This window comes from Plasmodium falciparum (genome assembly GCF_000002765.6).
Source record: "Plasmodium falciparum 3D7 genome assembly, chromosome: 5".
In the NCBI taxonomy this organism is placed as follows: Eukaryota; Apicomplexa; class Aconoidasida; order Haemosporida; family Plasmodiidae; genus Plasmodium; species Plasmodium falciparum.
Window position 1 is genome coordinate 1,310,221 of NC_004326.2, and position 22,535 is coordinate 1,332,755.

General features: G+C 16.5%; 4 protein-coding genes and 3 pseudogenes across 4 annotated transcripts, besides 3 other annotated features; 4 read left to right on the forward strand and 3 right to left on the reverse strand.

The window, feature by feature from the left end:
• Positions 1 to 2,250: 2,250 nt before the first annotated feature.
• PF3D7_0532400 (lysine-rich membrane-associated PHISTb protein) lies at positions 2,251 to 3,934 on the forward strand (the record flags this gene model as incomplete). The annotated part of the gene is made up of 2 exons (XM_001351836.1): positions 2,251 to 2,448; positions 2,546 to 3,934. The coding sequence occupies 2 exons, from the start codon at positions 2,251 to 2,253 to the stop codon at positions 3,932 to 3,934; spliced, it is 1,587 nt and encodes a 528-aa protein (XP_001351872.1).
• Positions 3,935 to 6,121: 2,187 nt separating this feature from the next.
• On the forward strand, positions 6,122 to 6,626 carry PF3D7_0532500 (Plasmodium exported protein, unknown function; the record flags this gene model as incomplete). Its single annotated transcript, XM_001351837.1, has 2 exons — positions 6,122 to 6,181; positions 6,321 to 6,626. The coding sequence occupies 2 exons, from the start codon at positions 6,122 to 6,124 to the stop codon at positions 6,624 to 6,626; spliced, it is 366 nt and encodes a 121-aa protein (XP_001351873.1).
• A 1,684-nt stretch (positions 6,627 to 8,310) lies between these two features.
• Positions 8,311 to 9,009, reverse strand: PF3D7_0532600 (Plasmodium exported protein, unknown function; the record flags this gene model as incomplete). The annotated part of the gene is made up of 2 exons (XM_002808676.1): positions 8,311 to 8,721; positions 8,935 to 9,009. 2 exons carry the CDS (start codon positions 9,007 to 9,009, stop codon positions 8,311 to 8,313), a joined length of 486 nt encoding a protein of 161 aa, XP_002808722.1.
• A 3,170-nt stretch (positions 9,010 to 12,179) lies between these two features.
• PF3D7_0532700 lies at positions 12,180 to 13,029 on the reverse strand (annotated as a pseudogene).
• Positions 12,180 to 13,029: a sequence feature (erythrocyte membrane protein 1 (PfEMP1), pseudogene).
• Positions 13,030 to 14,018: 989 nt separating this feature from the next.
• On the reverse strand, positions 14,019 to 14,807 carry PF3D7_0532800 (annotated as a pseudogene).
• Positions 14,019 to 14,807: a sequence feature (stevor, pseudogene).
• Positions 14,808 to 16,024: 1,217 nt separating this feature from the next.
• PF3D7_0532900 (rifin) lies at positions 16,025 to 17,209 on the forward strand (the record flags this gene model as incomplete). Its single annotated transcript, XM_001351839.1, has 2 exons — positions 16,025 to 16,096; positions 16,325 to 17,209. 2 exons carry the CDS (start codon positions 16,025 to 16,027, stop codon positions 17,207 to 17,209), a joined length of 957 nt encoding a protein of 318 aa, XP_001351875.1.
• A 2,125-nt stretch (positions 17,210 to 19,334) lies between these two features.
• Positions 19,335 to 20,588, forward strand: PF3D7_0533000 (annotated as a pseudogene).
• Positions 19,335 to 20,588: a sequence feature (rifin, pseudogene).
• Positions 20,589 to 22,535: the final 1,947 nt, after the last annotated feature.

A 22,535-nucleotide genomic window follows, 5' to 3' on the forward strand; every position in this document is an offset into this window, starting at 1 on the left:
TATAAAGAAAAGAAAAAAAAATATAATTAAAAAATTTTGTATAAGAAAATAAATTTATTTTTAATATATAAAATAATATTATATATATATATATATATATATATATATATGTAATATTTCTATATTTCTTTATTATTTAAAGGAAACATTAATATAGAAATTATTTTTTTAGAACATGTATATATGAAAACATCCGAATATCATAATATAATACTTATATTATTATTTTTAAAAATAATTGTTCTTTTTATTAAATGAAAACATATAATATATGAATTTTATATAATAAATGATATATAAGGGAAAACATTATTATAAAAAAGAAATTTTATAAAAAATTTCTTTATTGTATAATATATGGATAATAAAATATTTTTATGATTCTATTTCATTTTATTATATGAAGCCTTTTTATAAATTCATTAGTTTTTATTATATTTTAAATTATAGTAATAATAATGTACATTTATACACATATATATATTATGATATGCATATATTATATCAAACATTTAAAAGTCTTATAAAAAATTTATTAGTTAATTAAAAAATGTCAAGGCATTATGGATAATAACTTCATATAATGATAAAAGTGCTTTAATATAAATGTGACTACATTTTTATTAATAGAAAATATAGATGTGTATAAATATAATTTATAAATTAGTATATATAAAAAATAATAATAAATAATAGAAAAATAAATATAAGTAATATATATATATATTAGATAAATATTTTCTATTTTATGTTAAAGACTTTTATAATGAAATTTGCTTAATAGTATTATAAAACATTAATATATCTTATAATTATATTATATTCAGATGATATACATAAGTATATTTTTTTTCTTATTTCTTAATGAAATTTGTGAAACATTAAAAAAGAAAGAGGAAAAAAAAAAAAAAAAAAAAAAAAAAAACATGTGTTTTATTTATTTATTTATTTAATTAATTATTATTATTTTTTTCTTCCATTTTTCTGCAAGGACATTGTTTTTTATATATTTGAATTAACATATTATTGTATTAATTATATTATATTATTATCATTTCCTAATATTTATTAAAAGGGAATAATTGATGTCATATTTAAAAGGTTATAATAATGTTATTAAGAAAATTTATAAAATGAAATAATTATATAAATAAAAAAGAATTTTAATATAAATATAATATTTTAATCTAAAAAAATGCAAATTATAAGAATCATTTTTTTTTTCTTTTAATACAAAAAAAAAAAAATAATATATTAAATAAAAAGAAGAATTAAGGAATCTTAATTATATACAATATATATATATATATATATATATATATATATATTATATAATATAATACATTATGTTTTTGTTAATTGTTTTTTTTTTTTATATATTTATAAATAATAAAATTAATAAATATTCTTAAGAATCATAAATGCTGTTATAATATATTATTAGATACAATACTTAAATTCTTATTATTTTATTTTATGTGTATAATTGCAAGAATAAATGAAAAGAAAAAAAAAAAAAAATTAATGTAATAGAAAAATATTATATATATATATAAATTGTTTTATTTTTTTAATTGTATTTTGATATATTATTAAGTGTATTATCTAAAAATAATTTATAAAAAAATATTTTTCCTATTATAAGTTATGTCTTCTTAATAAATATATTCTTGTTGAAGGATCATAAAATATATAAATATATAAAAAATATATATAATTTTATTTCATATATTTAATTCTTAAATTATATATATATTTATGTATATTATGGAGATGTTTATGAATAATTTTCTGTAATAAATTCTTTTATAGGGAAATTTTTATATGAATATAATATTTCTTATTATTTGTAATGTTTTTTTTTTTTTTTTATTATATTTCTCCTTTAAGGAAAATAAAAGAAAAAAGATAAAAATAAATTAAAGAAAAAGTCCTTCTTAATTATTCAAATATATAAATATAATTCTTTATTGATTTTACATATTTCCCAAGAAAATATTATATATATAATATATATTTATATATATATATGATATAAATTTATATATATATATTTTATTATTTTATATACATATATATATATATATATATATATATATATATAATTGTAGCGCTATTATTATTATATGTAAATAATAATTTTTACATAACTTTATATTTATGGGAAAAAAAAAAAAAAACGTTAAAATAAGTATTATAGAAATAGTCTAACATATATAATCAATTATTAAATTTACATGTTTTGTAAAAATGAGGTTTACTAATTCATTATATTCGATTAAAAATAATTCAATATTTGATATGAATTATTTAAAAATAGATAACTCTGGGAATTATAATTTTGGAGAAGAGAAAAATAAAAATAAAAATGCTAAAAGTTGTTTTAAATCATTATTAAGCAAGCCTATTGTTATGATAATTGCTGGAATTTTATATATAGTAATTTTGGTAAATGAAATTTTAAAGAATATATATATATATATATTTATTTATTTATATTTATATATTTATTTATATTAATGTATATTTTTTTTTTTGGTTTTAGAATGTTTGTATGAGGGAGAGAAATTTTAATTACGAAGTACAATTCAGTAATAGGTACTCAAGGAAATTGTGTGAAAGGTTTATTTATTATAATCCTAATGTTCAAGGAGTTTATCCTGATATGTTTATTGCATCTAGTTCACAAACTTATTCTGATGGAAGTGAATATGATGTAATGAAATATGCTAATAAAGTAATTAAAGATTTAAAGGAGCACGACTTATGGAATGATCATAATAAAGTACCTTATACTAGTGTATATATGGGTGTTTCTGTTCAAGATATTGATTATATATTGGATAAAAAAATAGATAATCTGGATTTATATGATGAAAATATTATAGATTCTATGAAATATATATGGAATGAAGTAATGGACAAAGAGAAGAAACGATTTTTAGGTTTAAAAAATGTGTTACGTAAATATCAAGAGGAATTCCCAATTAATAATACTGTCATTAATAATTATAATAAGAAGAAATTTGATAAGTGTTATGAACGTATAGATTTAGGTGCAGATATTATTGAAAATGGCTTGAATAAAATGTTAAGTAAATGTATAAAGAAAAATGTTTTAGATAAAAATCAATATAAAGTTTTGGTAACAGCAAATAGATTTTTATGGAGAAAATCACTTTTAGATGTTCAAGAAGAATGTAATGTAATACTTCAGTTACCTACCGAAGTATCTAAGTTACCCAAGAAAAAAAAATTAAGAAATAGAAGAAAATCAAATCCTAATAATGAAATATCTTTAAGAACTTATGGGCAAAGTACAAATCCTCAAGTATATAGACGACCAAATTACTATCCATCAAATTCTGCACCACACGTAATTGATTACATTTATAAAGTAGGATATGGAGACAATGCTGACGAAGATGTTGATAAACATATTGAATATTTAGTGGAAAGAATGGCTGAAGAAGAAGCTGAAAGAATCGCTGAATTATCCGTAGAACCATATATTGAAGCTTTAGAAGCATCTTATGACGCTATTGCTTACAGAAATGCACAAAATAGAATACAAAAAATACCTAAAAAGAATCCTGAAATGTTAACTGAAAATCAGATAAATGAAGAAGAAAATGAAAATACAAAAGTAGGAGGTGCAAATACAAAAGTAAGAGGTGAAAATAAAAAAGTAAGAGGTGCAAATAAAAAAGTAAGAGGTGCAAATAAAAAAGTAGGAAGTAAAAATACAAAAGTAGGAGGTGAAAATAAAAAAGCAGGAAGTTCAAATAAAAAAGCAGGAAATGAAAAAGAAAAAGCAGGAACTGAAAATAAAAAAGCAGGAACTGAAAATAAAAAAGCAGGAACTGAAAATAAAAAAGCAGGAACTGAAAATACAAAGGACAAATCTGGAAAAGAAAATAAAAAAAAAAATTGAGGACATAACAATTTAAAAAAAATAAAATGGATTAAACAATTTCATATGATTAATATAGAAAGAATTTAAACGAAAATTGTTTAAATATAAAAAAGTGAAAATTTTTTTTTTTGAAATAATTAGAATATGTGAATATAAAAAAAAAAAAAAATTAAAAAAGGAAAGAATTAATAAGATTATAAGTTTTATTGTGTTACAAATGTTTATTATCAGAATTATAAATATATAAGAAAAAAACAGAAAAAATAACAATATTATATATATATATATGTGTGTGTGTGTCTTATAATGTTGCTTTATAGTAGCATATAAAAAAAAAAATTATAAATAAAAAACACATAGTAAGAAAAAAAAAAAAATATATATATATATATATATGGTTGTAAAAAAAAAAAAAATATATTTTTATTTTATATGTTATAAATTTTTTTTATAATTTAGAATTTATATCTTAAATATTTAATTGTATATCTACAAAATTTTATTACGATAATAATTTAAATTGAAAAAAAAAAAAAAAAAATTAAAAATAATATATTAGTTACATTTTATAGTTATTTATATATTTTTATTTATTTCGTTTTTTTCATATATATTTTCCTATATATATTATATTTTCTTTTTTAATTTATTAATATGCTTAATTCCATTTTCTCTGTTATTTCATTATTTTTATAATTATTATTTATTTCTATATTATATTATATGTATTTTTTTTTTGTTATATTATTTTTCATTTATATTTATTATATATATATATATATATATATTACTTTATTTTATAAAACACAATTTTACTTATATATTTTAAGGGTGAAAATATTTAAAACATATATTTTTCTTTTTAAAATCTAAATGATTATTATGTGTTTTATTAGAATTACAATTAATATATTTATTCTTTTAATTTCTATGTAATCTTTATATGTAGCAAAAAAGTTATATGACTGTGTATATATACACAATCATGTAGAAAAAACTAAGTTTGTTTTAGTTGTATAACATATATATGTATTTTTTTTTTTATTCTTATTATACATTATATGTATATGGTATTTTCTTTTATATTTTCTTTTTCCTAATTTCTTATATAATTTATTACAATATATTATAAAATCTAATAATAAATATGATTTATAGGAATTATTTTATTTTAAACTTTTAGTAGGATAAGGAAATATTCAAATGTTTTTCTTTTATTTTTACATTCTACAAGTTTACAAATATTTCATTAAATTAGGATTTATGAATTATGGTATTTTATAATAAGTTCTATATATATATATATATATATATATATATAATATTATCCATGTGTTAAGAAAAAAGGGAAAATAATAATAATAATAAAATTATTATAAGATATGTTTTATATTTTATGATTTAACTTTATTTCACTTTATTTGTTTTCATATTTATAATTAATTATAATAATATTTATGTTGAACATTAAATATTTTATATTCAAGCATATTAAAAATTATGAATATGAATAGAATATTTTAATTTTTTTTTTTCTTTTATATTAAATCTATAATTATATCATTGTTATGAATGAATTTTAAAATATATATATATTTATAAATAGATATATATATTTAACATTTATATAATGTTTTTTTTTTTTTTTTTTTTTTTTTTTTTTTTTTTTTTAAATAATTTTCCTATTCTCTAATTGATAATTTTTAGAATTAATTGTTCATATATATATATATATATTGTATCCTTAAATCTTTTAACATATATATTGGAAAATAGATTAAAATTGTATAATATTATATAATAAACCTATTTCAATTTTACTATAAATGAGTGTTATTAATTTTTTAGAACCATTAAAACAATTTATATAATATATTTTTTATATAATTATATAGTATGATATTTTTAAAACATATATATTTAATATTAACTATTAAATATATAAATTAATATATGAAAAAAAAAATATATATATATATATATATATATTATATTTATTATTAATGTGAATATAACATTAATCTTAAGGTGTATTAATTTTTTTTTTTTTTTTTTATTTCATTATATTTTATTATTAAAATTTCCAATTAATAATTTATACAATATATGTTAAATATATTAGAACTATACACAATAATGATGTATATAAAAAAATTATAAATATTAATAAAATTATTTTAATAAATTTTAAATTTAACAAATAAAATGAATATTAATATTTTTAATTTTTTCATATTCATTATATATTTACACTATTACAATAAGGTAAAAAATTTTAACAAATAAATAAATAAATATATATATATATATATATGTATGTTTTTAAAATAATAATTAATTTTTATATGTAAAATTTCCAAATATATATGTTGAATAAATTTTATAATATTTTTGTAATTTTTAGATTTCCTCTAAAATATTTTGTAATGATGTTAAAAATGTAAACCAAATAAAAATAAGTAATGGATCTTATAGGTCCTTATCAGATATGTATGATATGTCCTACGAAAGGCGTGTTTTATTGAAAACAAATTCATATCCATATGATGATGAAAAATTAAGTAACGATGAAAATGTGATTCTTAAAAGATTGATATATACAAGAGAAGAGCTTAAGGAATTATACCAGAATGAAAATGAAATAAATAAAATGAATTCAGCTAATGTTGATAAAAAAAAAAAAAAACATTTGAGGAAAAAAACAAAATAAGCAACTTTAATGAAAGAGATTTTTTTTTTTTTTTTTTTTTGTGTGATTATTCAATATATATTAATTAATTAAAAATCTAAAAAGCTAAATGTGTAGTTCTTTTATTAATATATTTTTTTGTTTATATATTTTTTTTTTTAATAAATAAATATAATAAGAATTTATAGAAAAAACAAGATACGCGAAAAAAAAAAAAAAAAAAAAAAAATATTTTATTTATTTTTAATTATTTTATTATTATTTCTCTTGAATAATTTATTAGTCTTATTAATATGTTTAAAAGAATTGTATTTGTTTATTTGATTTTTTTATGTGTATAAATTTTTTTTTTTTTTTTTTTTTTTTTTTTTATGATATTACATCTCTATTAATATATTTTTATATATGTATTACATATTTTTATTATAGTTATATAATTAAAATTATATCTGTGTACATAAATTGTGTAACTATATAGTTTGATATTTTAAACAATATTATGAAAATAACTATAATATACTGTAGTATGAATATATAGTGTATATATTTAATTATAAAAAAAAAAAAAAAGAAAAGAAATTATAATATATAATTATATAATTATGTGTAAAAATATGTAATGGAATATAATACTAAGTCTGTTTTGAAATAATTTATTTTTTTGTTTGATTATTTTTTAAATATTATTTATTATATGTGTTACCTTTATTAATTAATATTATATATATATATATATATATATATATATATATATATATATATTTTTAATTGTACAGAATTAAAAATATTGATTATCACTATTTTAATTTAAAATATGAAATAATATAAAGCCGAATATTCTAAATTTTTCATATATTAATGACATAGTCATTGTTTTTGGTTTATTAAAAATATTATGTACATGTAAAAGAAATGCTTGTGAAGTTTAAAATGAGACATATTTATAATATACAAACCAATAAATTAATTAATATTTTTACATAAAATTTAATTTATTAATTTTTTTATTTTGGTAAAAATGAAAAGAATTAAAAATAAATAATTTATTTTATGTTTTTTTTATTTAGTATTAAAATAATTTTTTTGAATTATACATATTACCTATATATGTTATATATAAATGACAATATAATATTAGACTGTATTTAAATCTTTAAAATACAATTAAAACATAGTATAATGTTTGAAAAAAAAATATATATTGCATATATATATAATAACAAATTTTACAATGTTTTTATTTAAATACATATATATAAAAAAGTATTAATAAAAATGCACAAGAAAAAAAAAAAAAAAACGATTGTGTTACGAAAAACATAAAATACATTTATGTAGAGAGTGTTCTATGTATTTTAAATTATATATTAATTCTTGTAATACCATTTATTATAAAAAAATATGTATGTATAATGTGGTATGGTTTATGAAACTTAAAAAAAAAAAAAAAAAAGATAACATAATATGTTGTACATAAAAATTTTTATCAATTTTATCTGAACTATAAATCTTTACAATATTATATTGAGTAGAAAGACTATATTATTTTTAATATAAATATATAATATATTATATAATATGTGCAAAACAATAAAGACTCAAATGTTATTGTAGTACCTAAAAAATATATTCTTTTTTTTATTAGTGTTATGGGAAGAAAAAAAAAGAAATAAAAAAAATATAATTACTAATTCTTATTATTTATTTAAGTATAAAATATTCCATCAGGTACCCTTGATGTTCTTTCAAAAATTGCGCTTCTTAAAAGATCAGCATGAGTGAATAGTTTTTCTTCTAATTGTTGTAGACGATTTAATTTACCTTTATTTTTTTTTAAATGTTGTCTTTTTTGTTCTTTCTTTTTATTTTTTCGTGCATAATAATTATGAGGTTTTCTATGTTTATGATATTCATTTCTTATTTTTAATTTTGCAAGAAGCCTATTGCATTTTTTTTCACTTGGGTCTTCTTCAACACTATCTAACATTTCTTGTAATGCATTGACTGTCTTCTCTTCCAATGTAATAAATTCCAATTGTTTTAGTATTCTACTGTGTGTATAAGTTGATGATGAATTTATTTTATTATAACTATTAATAGATTTGTTATTATGATCCTGAAAAAAGAAGAAAAAAAATATGGAAATTATAACTACTTTATTCATATTTATTTAACATATCAATTAGATTTATGTTTTTTTAAATATAATATATATATATATATATATATATATATATATATATATAAATACATTTATATTTATATGTGTCAATATATATATATATATATATATATATATATATATATATTTTTAGAAATGAATGGTTACATTATGAGGATTATATTTGGATATAATAAAAAATAATAACACCGATATATTAATATATAATTTTAATATATTCATTTTGGTATACGTAATTATATAATATGTTAATCAATTAATGATTATATATATATACTATATATGATAATGTTCCGATTTTTGCTTTTATTATATTGTTCTATGCTTATGCTTTTTTTCTTTTAAATTATTATTCATTCAAAATGAAAATTTTATTATAGCAGTACAATATAATATTATTAAAATATATCAATTACTTATATAATTATTTAATTTAAAAAAAAAAAAAATAAAATAAAAAAAGAATAATAGGAAAATATAAATTAACTAGTTTTACATTTTTGTAAATTTTAATATAATATTAGTTTTATATAATGTTCAATTGAAATGTTCAATTTAAATAGCTATTTGTTGTTCTCTCTATATATATATAATTAAAATAATATTTATAATAGTAAAATTGGAAAATTTACAATAGATAGATACTTATTATCAATATTTTTCTATGATTATATTAATGGTATATAAAATGTGTTTTTATAGTAATCAAATACACAATTAATAATTAAATAATATAAAATAAGAGTTTTTATATGATAGAACTGGATTTTTATTTTTATTTTTAGTTATTTTATTAATTAGATAAAAAATAATAATTAATATTTATTAAACCTATTTTATGTATATATATGTACCTATATTTTATTTACAATTACCTTTTTTTTCTATATTACTAGCATTCTGAGTTAATATATATTTATTACGTCAAATGAAATTACTGTAATATAAAAAGTATATTTTGATGAATTTATATTTTATAAAATCAATAATTATTTAAAACAAAATAAGATATATATACATATTTATATGTTCATATTATATTATAAATTTAGTTATACTACTTTTAATTTATGTATGAATTTATTTTTATATCGTAAGAATATTTTTTAATTTTTAAGAAATTATTAAAATGTGTTTAAATTTTTTCTTATATATAAATACAACATTATATATATATATATTATGAAAAACAATAATTATTAATTTTTCCCTATTATTATTATATGCATAATTATTAATATACTGTTATTATTTTGTATTTTAATGCTTTAAATATTGTCACATAATATTGTTTTAATACATATTTTATTAATCTATATATGTGCATTATTTATGTATTTATTATTCAATGTTGTAATAATATTTTTAATATTAAATTGTCAATTTTATATTAAAATTCGTTTTATTTTTTTTCTTTTTATTTATTGTGTTCATTTAATTTATTTCGTAAATGTATGATATATATATATATATTCATATCATTTCAAAATATATTTAATAATGAAAAAAAAAAAAATAATAATAAAGATTATTATACAATATTTTTAGAAGGTAAAAAAAGTGTTATTTTAAAACTATTTATACCCATAATATAAATAGATTCATGTGACTAGATCTTATAAGAACAATATAACATTATATGTATATATTTTATTATTATGAAAATATAGTTATATATATAATAAAATATATGATTACAATTTAGAGTATGACCTTATTTATGTTAGTTTTTTAAATAAATAATAATCCCTACGTATATGTAATTTTTAGTGTGTAAATTTATTTAATTTTTTGTGTAAAGAATCAGTACATATAATATATATATATATATATATATGTTAATTTAAATAGAATAGATATTTATAAGATCACCAAGGATATTTTGAAAATAAAAGTAAAGTTATTGTTTATATTCTTACTTATTAAGCATGTTATAATAATATTTTAATCATTGAATATTTAAAAAAAGAGTATTTTACATCTTTTCTATAATATTAATTATATTTTTTTTTATTTTAATTTAGCATATTTCTTATTAGCTTATATAACTTAAAAATGATTGTTTCGAAGAGATTCCTTTTAAAATTAACAAGACGATTTTGCATCTGAATGTTTTTTTTTTATTATTGATTAGATTGCTAAAAGACTAAAATGAAAGAAAAAATAAATAATAAATAGAAAAAAAAAAATCTATATATATTATATATAATTTTTATGTGACATATATTTAAACAAATAAAATTTATATATTAATTTTTTATTATTATTATTATTTATATTTTTTTTTTTTTGGTACTAAATTATATACCAATAAATATAAAATAAGAAAACAAATGCACACCATTTATATAGATTAATGGAAATAAATATATGATGTTTATGTATAAATATATTTTATTAAATATACATATATATATATATATATATATATATATATATATATATATATATATATATATATATATATAATATGTAGAAAATGTAAATTATTTTTTTACTATAATGAAATTTCTTTATCTTAAATTTTTTTTTTTTTTTTTTAATTAATGTATTAATTTTATTTTATGAAATCATAATTGGTCTTTATGAAAATTATATGTGACAATTATATATTATATAAAACACACTATATAATTAATTTGTTTATTTATTATTCAAAAAAATATTAGAATTAATATAAATAAAAAATTGAAACTATTTTATATATATATATATATATATTATTTTTTTTGTAATTTATTATATTTTCCTATACCTTTTTAACATATTTAATTAAAAAAAAAAAAAAAAAAAGAAGAGATGAAAATAATTTGTTCAAAAAATATATTTAAAAAATAACAAATTTTATAATTTTTTAAAACGAATTTAAATAAGTATTTTGTTTTGAACTGAGGAAAAATTAATATATATACTATATATTTCCTAAATTTGATATTCTTTTTTTTTTTTTTTTTTTTTTTTTTTCTTTAACTATAACAGATGTTTTAATTGTTTCCTTGAAATTGGAATTTACATGTGGTTCCATATATTCACGTATTATATCATAATTGGGGTTATTATCATAATAAATTTTTTAATATCATTAATAATATTTTCTATTGAATCCATGAAATAGGAATATGAATTTCCAATAGAAACTATATTACGATTTCCTTCATGAGGTAAATTGACATTCATCTTATATGTATAATTAAGGATGAGTAATAAATTGTATAAAAATATTTTTATTTAATAATTTATATGTATTATTAATAATTCTGAATTTATCAATTGATATATTATTTTTGTTTTTCTTTATGCCATTCATCATTCAATTTGTACTATCGTTGCTGATCATTCCACTTTTCACACATATCTCTATTTCTATCTAGCCATTTATGAAATAGATTTAGTTAGTTCGTTATAGGATTAGTATGTGTTTGTTTGGTAACACGATTAAATGTTGTATTTTTTGTATGATTTATTCGAAATAATTCGTATTCTTTTCGTTTGAGCATCTCATCATGTATATCAACATTATAGTTACGACTTATCGAATAATTAATTAAGTATATTCCAGTATATATATTATTTGAAACATATTTTGGGTTGTCCATGATATTAGTAGTCCTATTAATATTTTTCCGGAACATTCCAGTCAATATTATAAGTAACCTCTTCACGACCACTATCAAAAAATCTATCTTGAATTGTTGTAATAAAAGGTTTTTCATCATAATTATCAAAACATAAAATATTAGGTTGTATATACATATTATCATCTGATAACTCATTATTTAATGGTACGTAGGGTTATGTATGATTTAAATATTGTGTAATAAAATTCTTTTTAAGTTTATTCCATTCATTATCTGTAAGTTTATTCGTGGTTGTGTCACTAATGTCCTCAATATGATCTATATGAGTATCCTTCATATCATATGTTTTGCTACTAGGATTTAGTACCATTTCAATCAAAGTTTTATATTTTGGTGATTTATATGGATATATATCATTAATATCGAATTCTTCATACTCGCTTTCTGATGAAGATGTAATATCAGATGAAGATATATCACCAACATAATTGTAATCCTCCATTTCTTCTTCTTCTATGTAAATATATGTTCTTCCTTTATATCGATCACTTCTGTATGGGATATACCTATTTGTAGATGTTTTATGAGGTATGTCATAATCTTTTTGTGGTATATTAATAACATGAAAAAGATTGTACCGGGTAGATATTATTTTGGATTTTTTTTATCAAAAAAAAAAAAAAAAAAAAAAAAAATTGTTTATATGTATGGAGGTTTTTGTATATAGATATATAGTTTTATGTATGTGAAATATATGTGTATATAATTTTTTTTTTTAATTTCTATTGATATATTTTAACGTTTTGCATAAATTGAAAATTATTATATATATATAATATAAATAACATATATTGGGGGTCATTTTTATTATTTTGTTTCATAACTAATGATGTGTGAAAAATATATTTATGTATTTTAAAATATATGTTTTATGTAACAAGTATATAATAAAAATAAAATGTACAATTTCTTTTTCAATTATTACATATATGATTAACATTAAAATATTGTATTAAATTTTATTTGTTTGTGAAATAAGAATAATTCTTAATTTATTTTATCATATGTTTTTTTAAAAATATGTTAGCATATATTTTGGTAGAACATATATTTTTTTATGCACTATTGAATTTTCTTTTTTTCAAGTATGAAGTTATTGTCTAAATTTTTGTTTAATTCACGTTAAAATAAAAATAATATAAAATGGAATTTTATTAGATATAATATTAAAAAAATGAAAAATGTTACTGTTTTAAATATGATAAGTTTTAATTTAATTTAGATATTATAAAATATATTTAAAACATTCCTATGATATATAAATACGTGGTAATTACTAAGAATATGATTAATAGGTAAATGTTTTTTTTAATATAAAAATGGAATAAATATTTTTAAAATATATATTAGAATATAAAATTCAATAGATTTAAAAGAATTAAAAATTAATGTAAATAAAATGTTGACATATGAATTATATATTTTTTTAAATTAGTAAAAATATATTATGTAAAAAATAATTGTCCCGTATAATTTTATATTTTAAAGAAAATATTATACAAATAATATTATATTATATATAAAAAGAATATATTATAAAATATAATTTATATGCAATTGACAAGTAAAATTCTGTATATTATAAAAAATACATTAGGTATATAAATGTTTCTTCCATTCATGTTTCCATGAATTTTTTCTTCTTTTGCGTAATCATATATATAAAAGTATTACTATAATAGTTATTGCAAAAAGTGCGATAATTACCATACCAAAAGTCAAAAAAACTCCACTAGCAGTAGATGCAATAAGTGCACTACCTTTAAAAAGAAAACTACTTATAGAAGCGGTAGCATTTCCTATGGCAGTTTTAGAAAACAAATTTACACCAATAAAAAGTTTCTACAGTTAGGTTGCAATTGTAGTATAAGAAATTGTAAGGAAGGTTTTGACTGCAGTAGCAGTAGAAGAAGCACCATAACTCCCTGTAACTACAGACGAAAGTGTACAAGTGCCAAGAACTTCTGCACAAACTGTTTTTAAATTATCTAAATAATTATCATGTACTTTATTTCATGAAGATAAATGGTTGTATATTTTCTTCTTATTTGCACATTCACAAGATTTATCATTAGATTTATCTGATAAATTAGGAAAATATATTTCTCCTTTTACATAAAAATTATTATAAAGTTTTTCTTTGCATTTCTAAATATTTAATGGAACGAGAAGATCCATTTTATTTTGCTTCTTTTTCATTATTATCTGTTCCTTTTCTATATTTCTTCAAATTTGTTCTTTCAATGTTTTCCTTTTCTGTAACTTTTGGTATGTTTTGTTTTGTTTATTTTTATGTTTATTATTATTGTTTTTTTTTCTTCGCATACATAATATCATCGTCATTATGGGAAATAATTTCATTTTTTTACTATTAAGAATTTTTCTTTTTAAATATACTAATTATGTATAAAACAGAAATAAAACATTCCTTGTATTTTTATAGTATATATATATATATTATCGTGTTACTTGTTTAATATATAATGTCATTTATTATAATATCAATTAATATACTATAATTATAAAAAAAAAACATATTTTGAATTATAGTTTTAGAACAAGTAATAATACAATTAATACATGTTAAATTGTAAAATAGTATATGACGTGATTTAATATATATATATAATAATATATATTATGAAAAGAATATATTTTAATAACATAAACAATAAAGAAAAAAATACAATGTAGTATGTAATAGTTAGTATATTTTCTCTGTTTCTTAATGTTTTTATTAGTTTTTGTTTTCTAACAATATTAAATATATATATATATATATATTTAAATGATTTAGTATTTTAATAATAAATAATTTTTATAAATACTTTGTAATATATTTGTTTAAAATAAAAGTAATAATATTATTCTTAGTAATAATGTAGATAAATTAGAGAGAAACGTAAAGGTACAACAAATATTAGAACCAAAAAAAAAAAAAAAAAAAAATTATAAAAATAACCAAATGAAATTATTTTTTTATTATTATTTAAATTTTTTTTTCATATCATATATTATTATCGAAAATGCTTATATTTAAATTTTTTATATAATAGTAATGATACAAGGTGTCTGTTGGAATATCTATTACCTGCATATATGTTATAATAAGTTCTAATATATGTATTTTACATCTTTTACAAATATTTCTGTACACATTCTCATATAATTTTAAATAGAAATATAAACATGTTTTTTTGTAACTACAATTTTATTTGTTATTAACATGTATAAAAATAAAAATAAAAAAGTAAAAAAGAAAAAAAATTATTATTACCATTTATGATATGACGTAAGGCTATATTTCATTAGCAATACAAATTCAAAAATATAAATATTATTGAAATGTTTTATTATATTATTTTTTTTAAATTTAATTAATTATTTTATTTTTTCTGTGTTCTAAATAAAAAGGCAAATATGGATCCAGTAAAAAAATATATATTTATATAAATGGAAAATAATTGTGTATTATATTATAAGCCTATATAAATATTTTAGTTTAAACATATTTAATTTATTTACAAAATAAAATAAGGTATTATATTTTAAATTAATTATATGTATAATCATAAAATAATATAATAATAACAATAAAAATGAAAGTCCACTGCTATAACATATTATTATTTTCTCTTCTATTACATAGATTGTTATTATCATCATCGAAGGTATGCATATAATAAGCATTTTTATAATAATATAATATAAATATATATGATTATATATAAAGTGTATATATATATATATATATATGTGTTAACCTAATATATATATTATAATTATAACTATATATATATTTATATAACTTAAATTTATATTCAAAATATACATAATTATAATATATATAAAATAAACTACATCTAAATATAACACATATATATTATCATTTTTTATAGGTAAATATCGAAATGAACCATCACAACACACCCCATATAAAAAACAGAGAACCAACAAAATCATATAGATCATTATGCGAATGTGAACTATATACATACATCTATGATGATGACCCAGATATGAAAGAAATAATGAACGATTTTGATCGACAGACATCACAACGTTTTGAAGAATACAATGAACGTGTGAACAAAAACAGACAAAAATGTAAAGAACAGTGTGATAGAGATATACAAAATATTATTTTAAAAGATAAAGTCGAAAAATCATTATCAGAAAAAGTGGAAAAGGGTTGTCTTAGGTGTGGGTGTGGGTTAGGAGGTGTCGCAGCAGGTGTTGGAATATTCGGGGCATTGGGTACCTATGGTTGGAAAGTCGCTGCAACGGCTACGGCTATTGAATTCGCTACTCAGGAGGGTATAAAGGCAGGTATCCAAGCAGCAATTGAGCAAATAAAGATTACAGTTTTTAATAGTTTATTGAATGTTGAATGGTTAAATTTTATTAATGCATCAAATTACAATTCTATCGCTGGTCTTGTTGAAGCTGTCAAGGCTGCCGTGGTTTCAACTGAAAGAACGTCTGAATTATCTAGTAATACTATGGATCGCGTGCGCAATGCCTTATCTGAAGCGGAAAATTGGTTTAGTCCAGCTGTAAGAGAAGGTACTCAAACTACTGCTTCTACAATAACAACTGTTCAAAGGACTCAACTTGTTGACGTAACAGCTACAAGTACATATTCGTACATGGCAATTGCTTACTCTGTCATTGCCATATTGATTATAGTTTTGGTTATGATAATCATATATTTAATTTTACGTTATCGACGAAAAAAGAAAATGAATAAAAAAGCCCAATACACAAAATTATTAAATCAATAAATATATGGCTTCTTGATATTAAATTCAATTTAATGTTTTGTTAATTTTGGATTTCTAATACAAGGATATTTTTATTATGAAATTTTTATAACATTATATATTTTTTTCCCTATAATTTTTTTTTGTTTATTCATATGTGGTTATTAAATCAATTAATTTATATTTTTTTTAGTTCCAAGATTGTAAATTATATTTTTTTTTTTTTAATAAAAATTTTATATAAATATATATTGTCAGTATATATACATATTTATTTATTATACACTATTTAGGAACAACTTGAAACATATATTTTTTAAATTTATTATATAAAATAGTATATAATGGAATATATTATATAATAAATATATTATATTATTAATCTTATATTGATATATTTAAAATTTAATTATATTATATAATATAAAAAAATATAAATAAATATAATTGCAATTAATAACATTTATTTTTATATTTTTAATTTTATAATATATATAATAAATATATTTTATTACCTTACATTACAATGTCATGTGTAATATAAAATGTTAAGTTAATTATTTTTTATCTTCTTCCTTTTTATAATTTCCCTTTTAATAAAATAAAATATGTGTATTATTACAGAACAAATATAAAATATATATATATATATATATATATATATATATATATATATAATTTGTATAATATACCTACTACAAAATTATTTTCAACACGATATATCGAATTATCAACACATTATAATATAATAAAAATGAATTAAACTAATTGTATAATAAATATTATTATAGAATAGTAACAATATATTATATATTATAATTATAATTCTATTATAATAATCATATTCATATGATATACTTTATATTATTTTAATGCATATAATTAATATAATAGGAAATTTAAAACAATATATGAATATTAATAATTTATGAAATATTAAAAATAAATATATATATAATTTATTTATTCTATTATTATAATATTATTAGTACATTATTAATAATATTATTATTATTATTGTTTTTATTATAGAATAATAAAATTACTGTAACATTATTTTTAAAAAGTACATCTTTAAAAAACTTCTATTATAATGTAATGATACTATTAATTTCTTATGTATTGTACAAATAATATATGATATTTCGCAATATATAAATATAATATATATATGTAATGTTTTACAACATATAAATTATAAATATATTATAATTATATTATTTACATTTATATACAGAAATATAAAATACACTATATCCGTATGTAGTATCTTTGGAAAATATTTTAAACTATATTCCTGTAATAATAGTATATTTCTAAATAATTCAAAATTTATAATTTATTATTTTTTTTAATATATTATTCATTTAAATATACTATGAATTATATACATATATTAATATATAATTATCTATAAATTATTATAGCATAATTAAGTAACATAAATTAATAGATACAATAGAGAGAATTTTATATAATAGTATAATACTTAGAAAGAAAAATATATTAAATTGAAAAGAAAAAAAAATATATAATAATATACACTTAAAAATTATTTTATTATATTACTTTTAAGATTAATATTATATTTTATTAATTACAAGAACATTTGTTGTTAGTTCCACAATAGTAATTATATTAGAATATATATTAGGATATTTATCTCATAAAAACCTTGAGAGCTATTATGACATATATGTTGTTTACACCCATAACAATTATTGTTCTAAACATTTGTATATAATTTACAACACAGTAAAAACAAGTTTTTTTTTAAGTATAGTTTTACTTGATATATAAATGTTTAAGAACAAAAAAAAAATTATTATTAAAATTTATAACATGATATAATATTAAATGTCATTACAAATTAAAAAAAAAAAATTATAAAAAATGTAAAATGTTTTGTTAAATTTTTTTTTTTAATATATATTTTTTTTATGTTCTAAATAAAACGAGAAATATGGTTCCACTATAAAAAAATTATATTTAGATAATGGGAAAATAATTGTGTATTATATTATTAAAGATATAATAATATTTTAAATTATTCATATGTAAATCTTATATCACAATAAAATATATTATTATATATTAATTATAATTAGTTATAATTTTAATCAAATAATATATTATAATAATAAAAATGCAGTTGAATTAGATTAATATATCCCTATTTTCCCTCTCATTAAATGTATTGTTATTATCATCCGAGGTATGTATCAAATAATAATTATAATTATAATAATATAAATATAAAATTAATATATATATATTTTTTAACAAACCTTATATCTAATAATTATACCTATACATACAATACCTTATATATATAAATAACATTTATATCAATATTCATTATATATTATAATTATAACAAAAATATATGTGATCATAAATTACAACTAAACATTACATATAAATATATAATTTTTTATAGATATATAATCAAAGGAACCATTATATTACACTACATACACCAAGCACTAAACCAACAAAACCAAATAGATCATTATGCGAATATGAATTGTATGCACCAACCAACTATGATAATGACTGTGAAATGAAAAAAATAATGGAAAATTTCGATAGAGTAACGCGACGTCGTTTTGAAGAATACAATGAAGGTATCATAAAAAACAGACAAAAATGTAAAGAACAATGTGATAAAGATATATAAAAAATTATTTTAAAAGACAAAATAGAAAAAGAATTAACAGAAAAGTTGTCAACATTACAAACAGATATATCTACCAATGATATACCAACGTGTGTTTGCGAAAAATCAGTAGCCGATAAAGTGGAAAAAACTTTTTTTTTTGGATGTGGAGGAATATTATGTACGGCGGTACCAGGATGGAGTATTATATGTAGCATTGGTTTTTATGCGTTTTTAAATACTAATGCTATGGAAGCCGTCGTAAAAGCTGACATTGCTAAAGTTCTTAATGAATTAAAAGAAATAACTGTTCTCGATACGTTATTTGAGGATAAGCTTGGATCTTTAGTTACAGTAGAAACGTATGCTTGTCCAAATGCACTTAATCAAGCTATCATGGTTTCAAAAGAATCAGTCTGTTCCGTTGCTGGATTGCAAAGAGCTTCGTGTGGTAGTACTAGGTTTTTCATTCCAAGTGAAATAGTTCCTAAAGTACATGGAGCTACAGTAGAAGGCATTGTAGTTGTTAAAGATGCTGCTACGAAAACAAGGAATACTGCATTTTCATCGCCTTTCTTTTTTTTTCTGATACTATCGTAATTTCTGCAATAGTAGTAATATGTATAGCTCTTATACTTTTATTTATTTATTTATTTATTTATTTATTTAATTTTACGTTATAGTAGAAAAAAAAAAAAAATGAAGAAAAAACTCCAATATAAAAAATTATTAAAGGAATAGATATATTTTGTTATGTAGATGTTGGTAGGAATTTTGGTACATGTATTTTTTTTCTTTGAATGTACCATGATTTTAATTAATAATAATTATATTTCTATACGTATGACTATTATACATATAATGTATTTTGTTACATAATTAATTTATAATTATTTATTTTATTAATTATTTATTATGTTAATTTGTTTTTAAGACATTTATTAAATCATATATATTTTTTTTTTAATATATATTAAATACTTCATTTATATTTTTGTAAGTAGATTTTATTTTTTAAGAATGGAATGTGGGATATATTTATATAATATCTCATATTAAATGTCATATAATTATATATATAATATAACAATTATATATATTAAAATAATAATAATTATTATTAATTGTAGGAAATATATGATTCAAACAAAAAAAAAAAAAAAATTAGTCCATATTTTATATAATAAAAAATTAATAAAAATAAACATTTTTATTTTAATTGACAATAATATTACATAAAAGCCTATAATATTATATATATATATTAAAATATAAGTATATATATATATATATATATATATATATATATATATATTCATTTATTTTTATTTAATTTTTTTTGTTATTTTCTTAATATATTATTAAAAATACCAGAATAGAACGAATACAAAAAGTGGATAAAATATAGAGAATACATAAAAGAACTAACAAAACTTGGACAGCATAATAATTACACCAAATAAATAAAAACATAAACTTAAAAAAAGTGTGCAATAGGAAATCAAAAATAAATAAATAATAAAATAAATTTTAATAATATAACAATAATTATTTTTTTGTTCTTTTGTAATTTCTATTTTAATGTTGTTTTATATTTTAATATATATATATTCATATATGAATATAACATCATATTATACTTGATATATTATATCATAATTAATATATAGTATAATATAAATATAAAACCTTCAAATATTAAATTAATAAAAAAACTTATATACATATATATATATATATATATTTAAATAAATATATATATGAATTTTTTCATATTAGAATTCCTTAAAAAAGAAAAAAAAAACAAGAAGAAAAAAAAAAAAAAAAATATATATTTTTTTTTTTATTTATTATTAAATTATCTATAATATGTACTACATATATAAAATGTTTTTTTTTTTTTTTTTGTAATTTTTTTTTTTTTCTTGATATATATTTCCATATTGTATGTATTCATTGATATTTATATATTCAATACTTATTCTTATACATAAGTTGGATCTACGATTATTCTTGATGTATTTTTTTTTTTTTAAATATCATAAAAAAATAATGAAGTAAAATATTAAATCTTATTATTAATACTATCACTAATAAAACTAATAGTGATACTACTATTAATATTTCTAATAATATTAGTATTAATAGTAATATTAATAACAATAATACAAATAATAAAATAATATTTTATTAAATTTTTTCCACTATCTTATATTTGTAATATAAATAATATTATGTACTATAGTCATTATAATAAATATATATAACACTGTGCATATATATAATATTGTATATAATAAACACACAATATTAAAAATATATTATAATATATAACACACTATAATCATGTTATATATATATGTACTAAAAATATAATATAATATAATTTATAGCACTGAAATTTAAATACAAAAAAAAAAAAAAAAAAAAAAAAAAAAAAAAAAACACATAAAAAATACTAATAAAAAATACACAAATAAAATATGTATATAATTAAAAAATAAAAAAATATAATATAACCCTCAAATAAACTCCACAAATAATCCAAAAATTAAAAATATAACACGCAAATAAATTCGAAAAATAATCTAAAAAAAAAAAAAAAAAAAAAATATAAAAAATACTAACAAAAAATACACAAATAAAATATATATATAATTCAAAAATAATAAAATATAATATAACCCT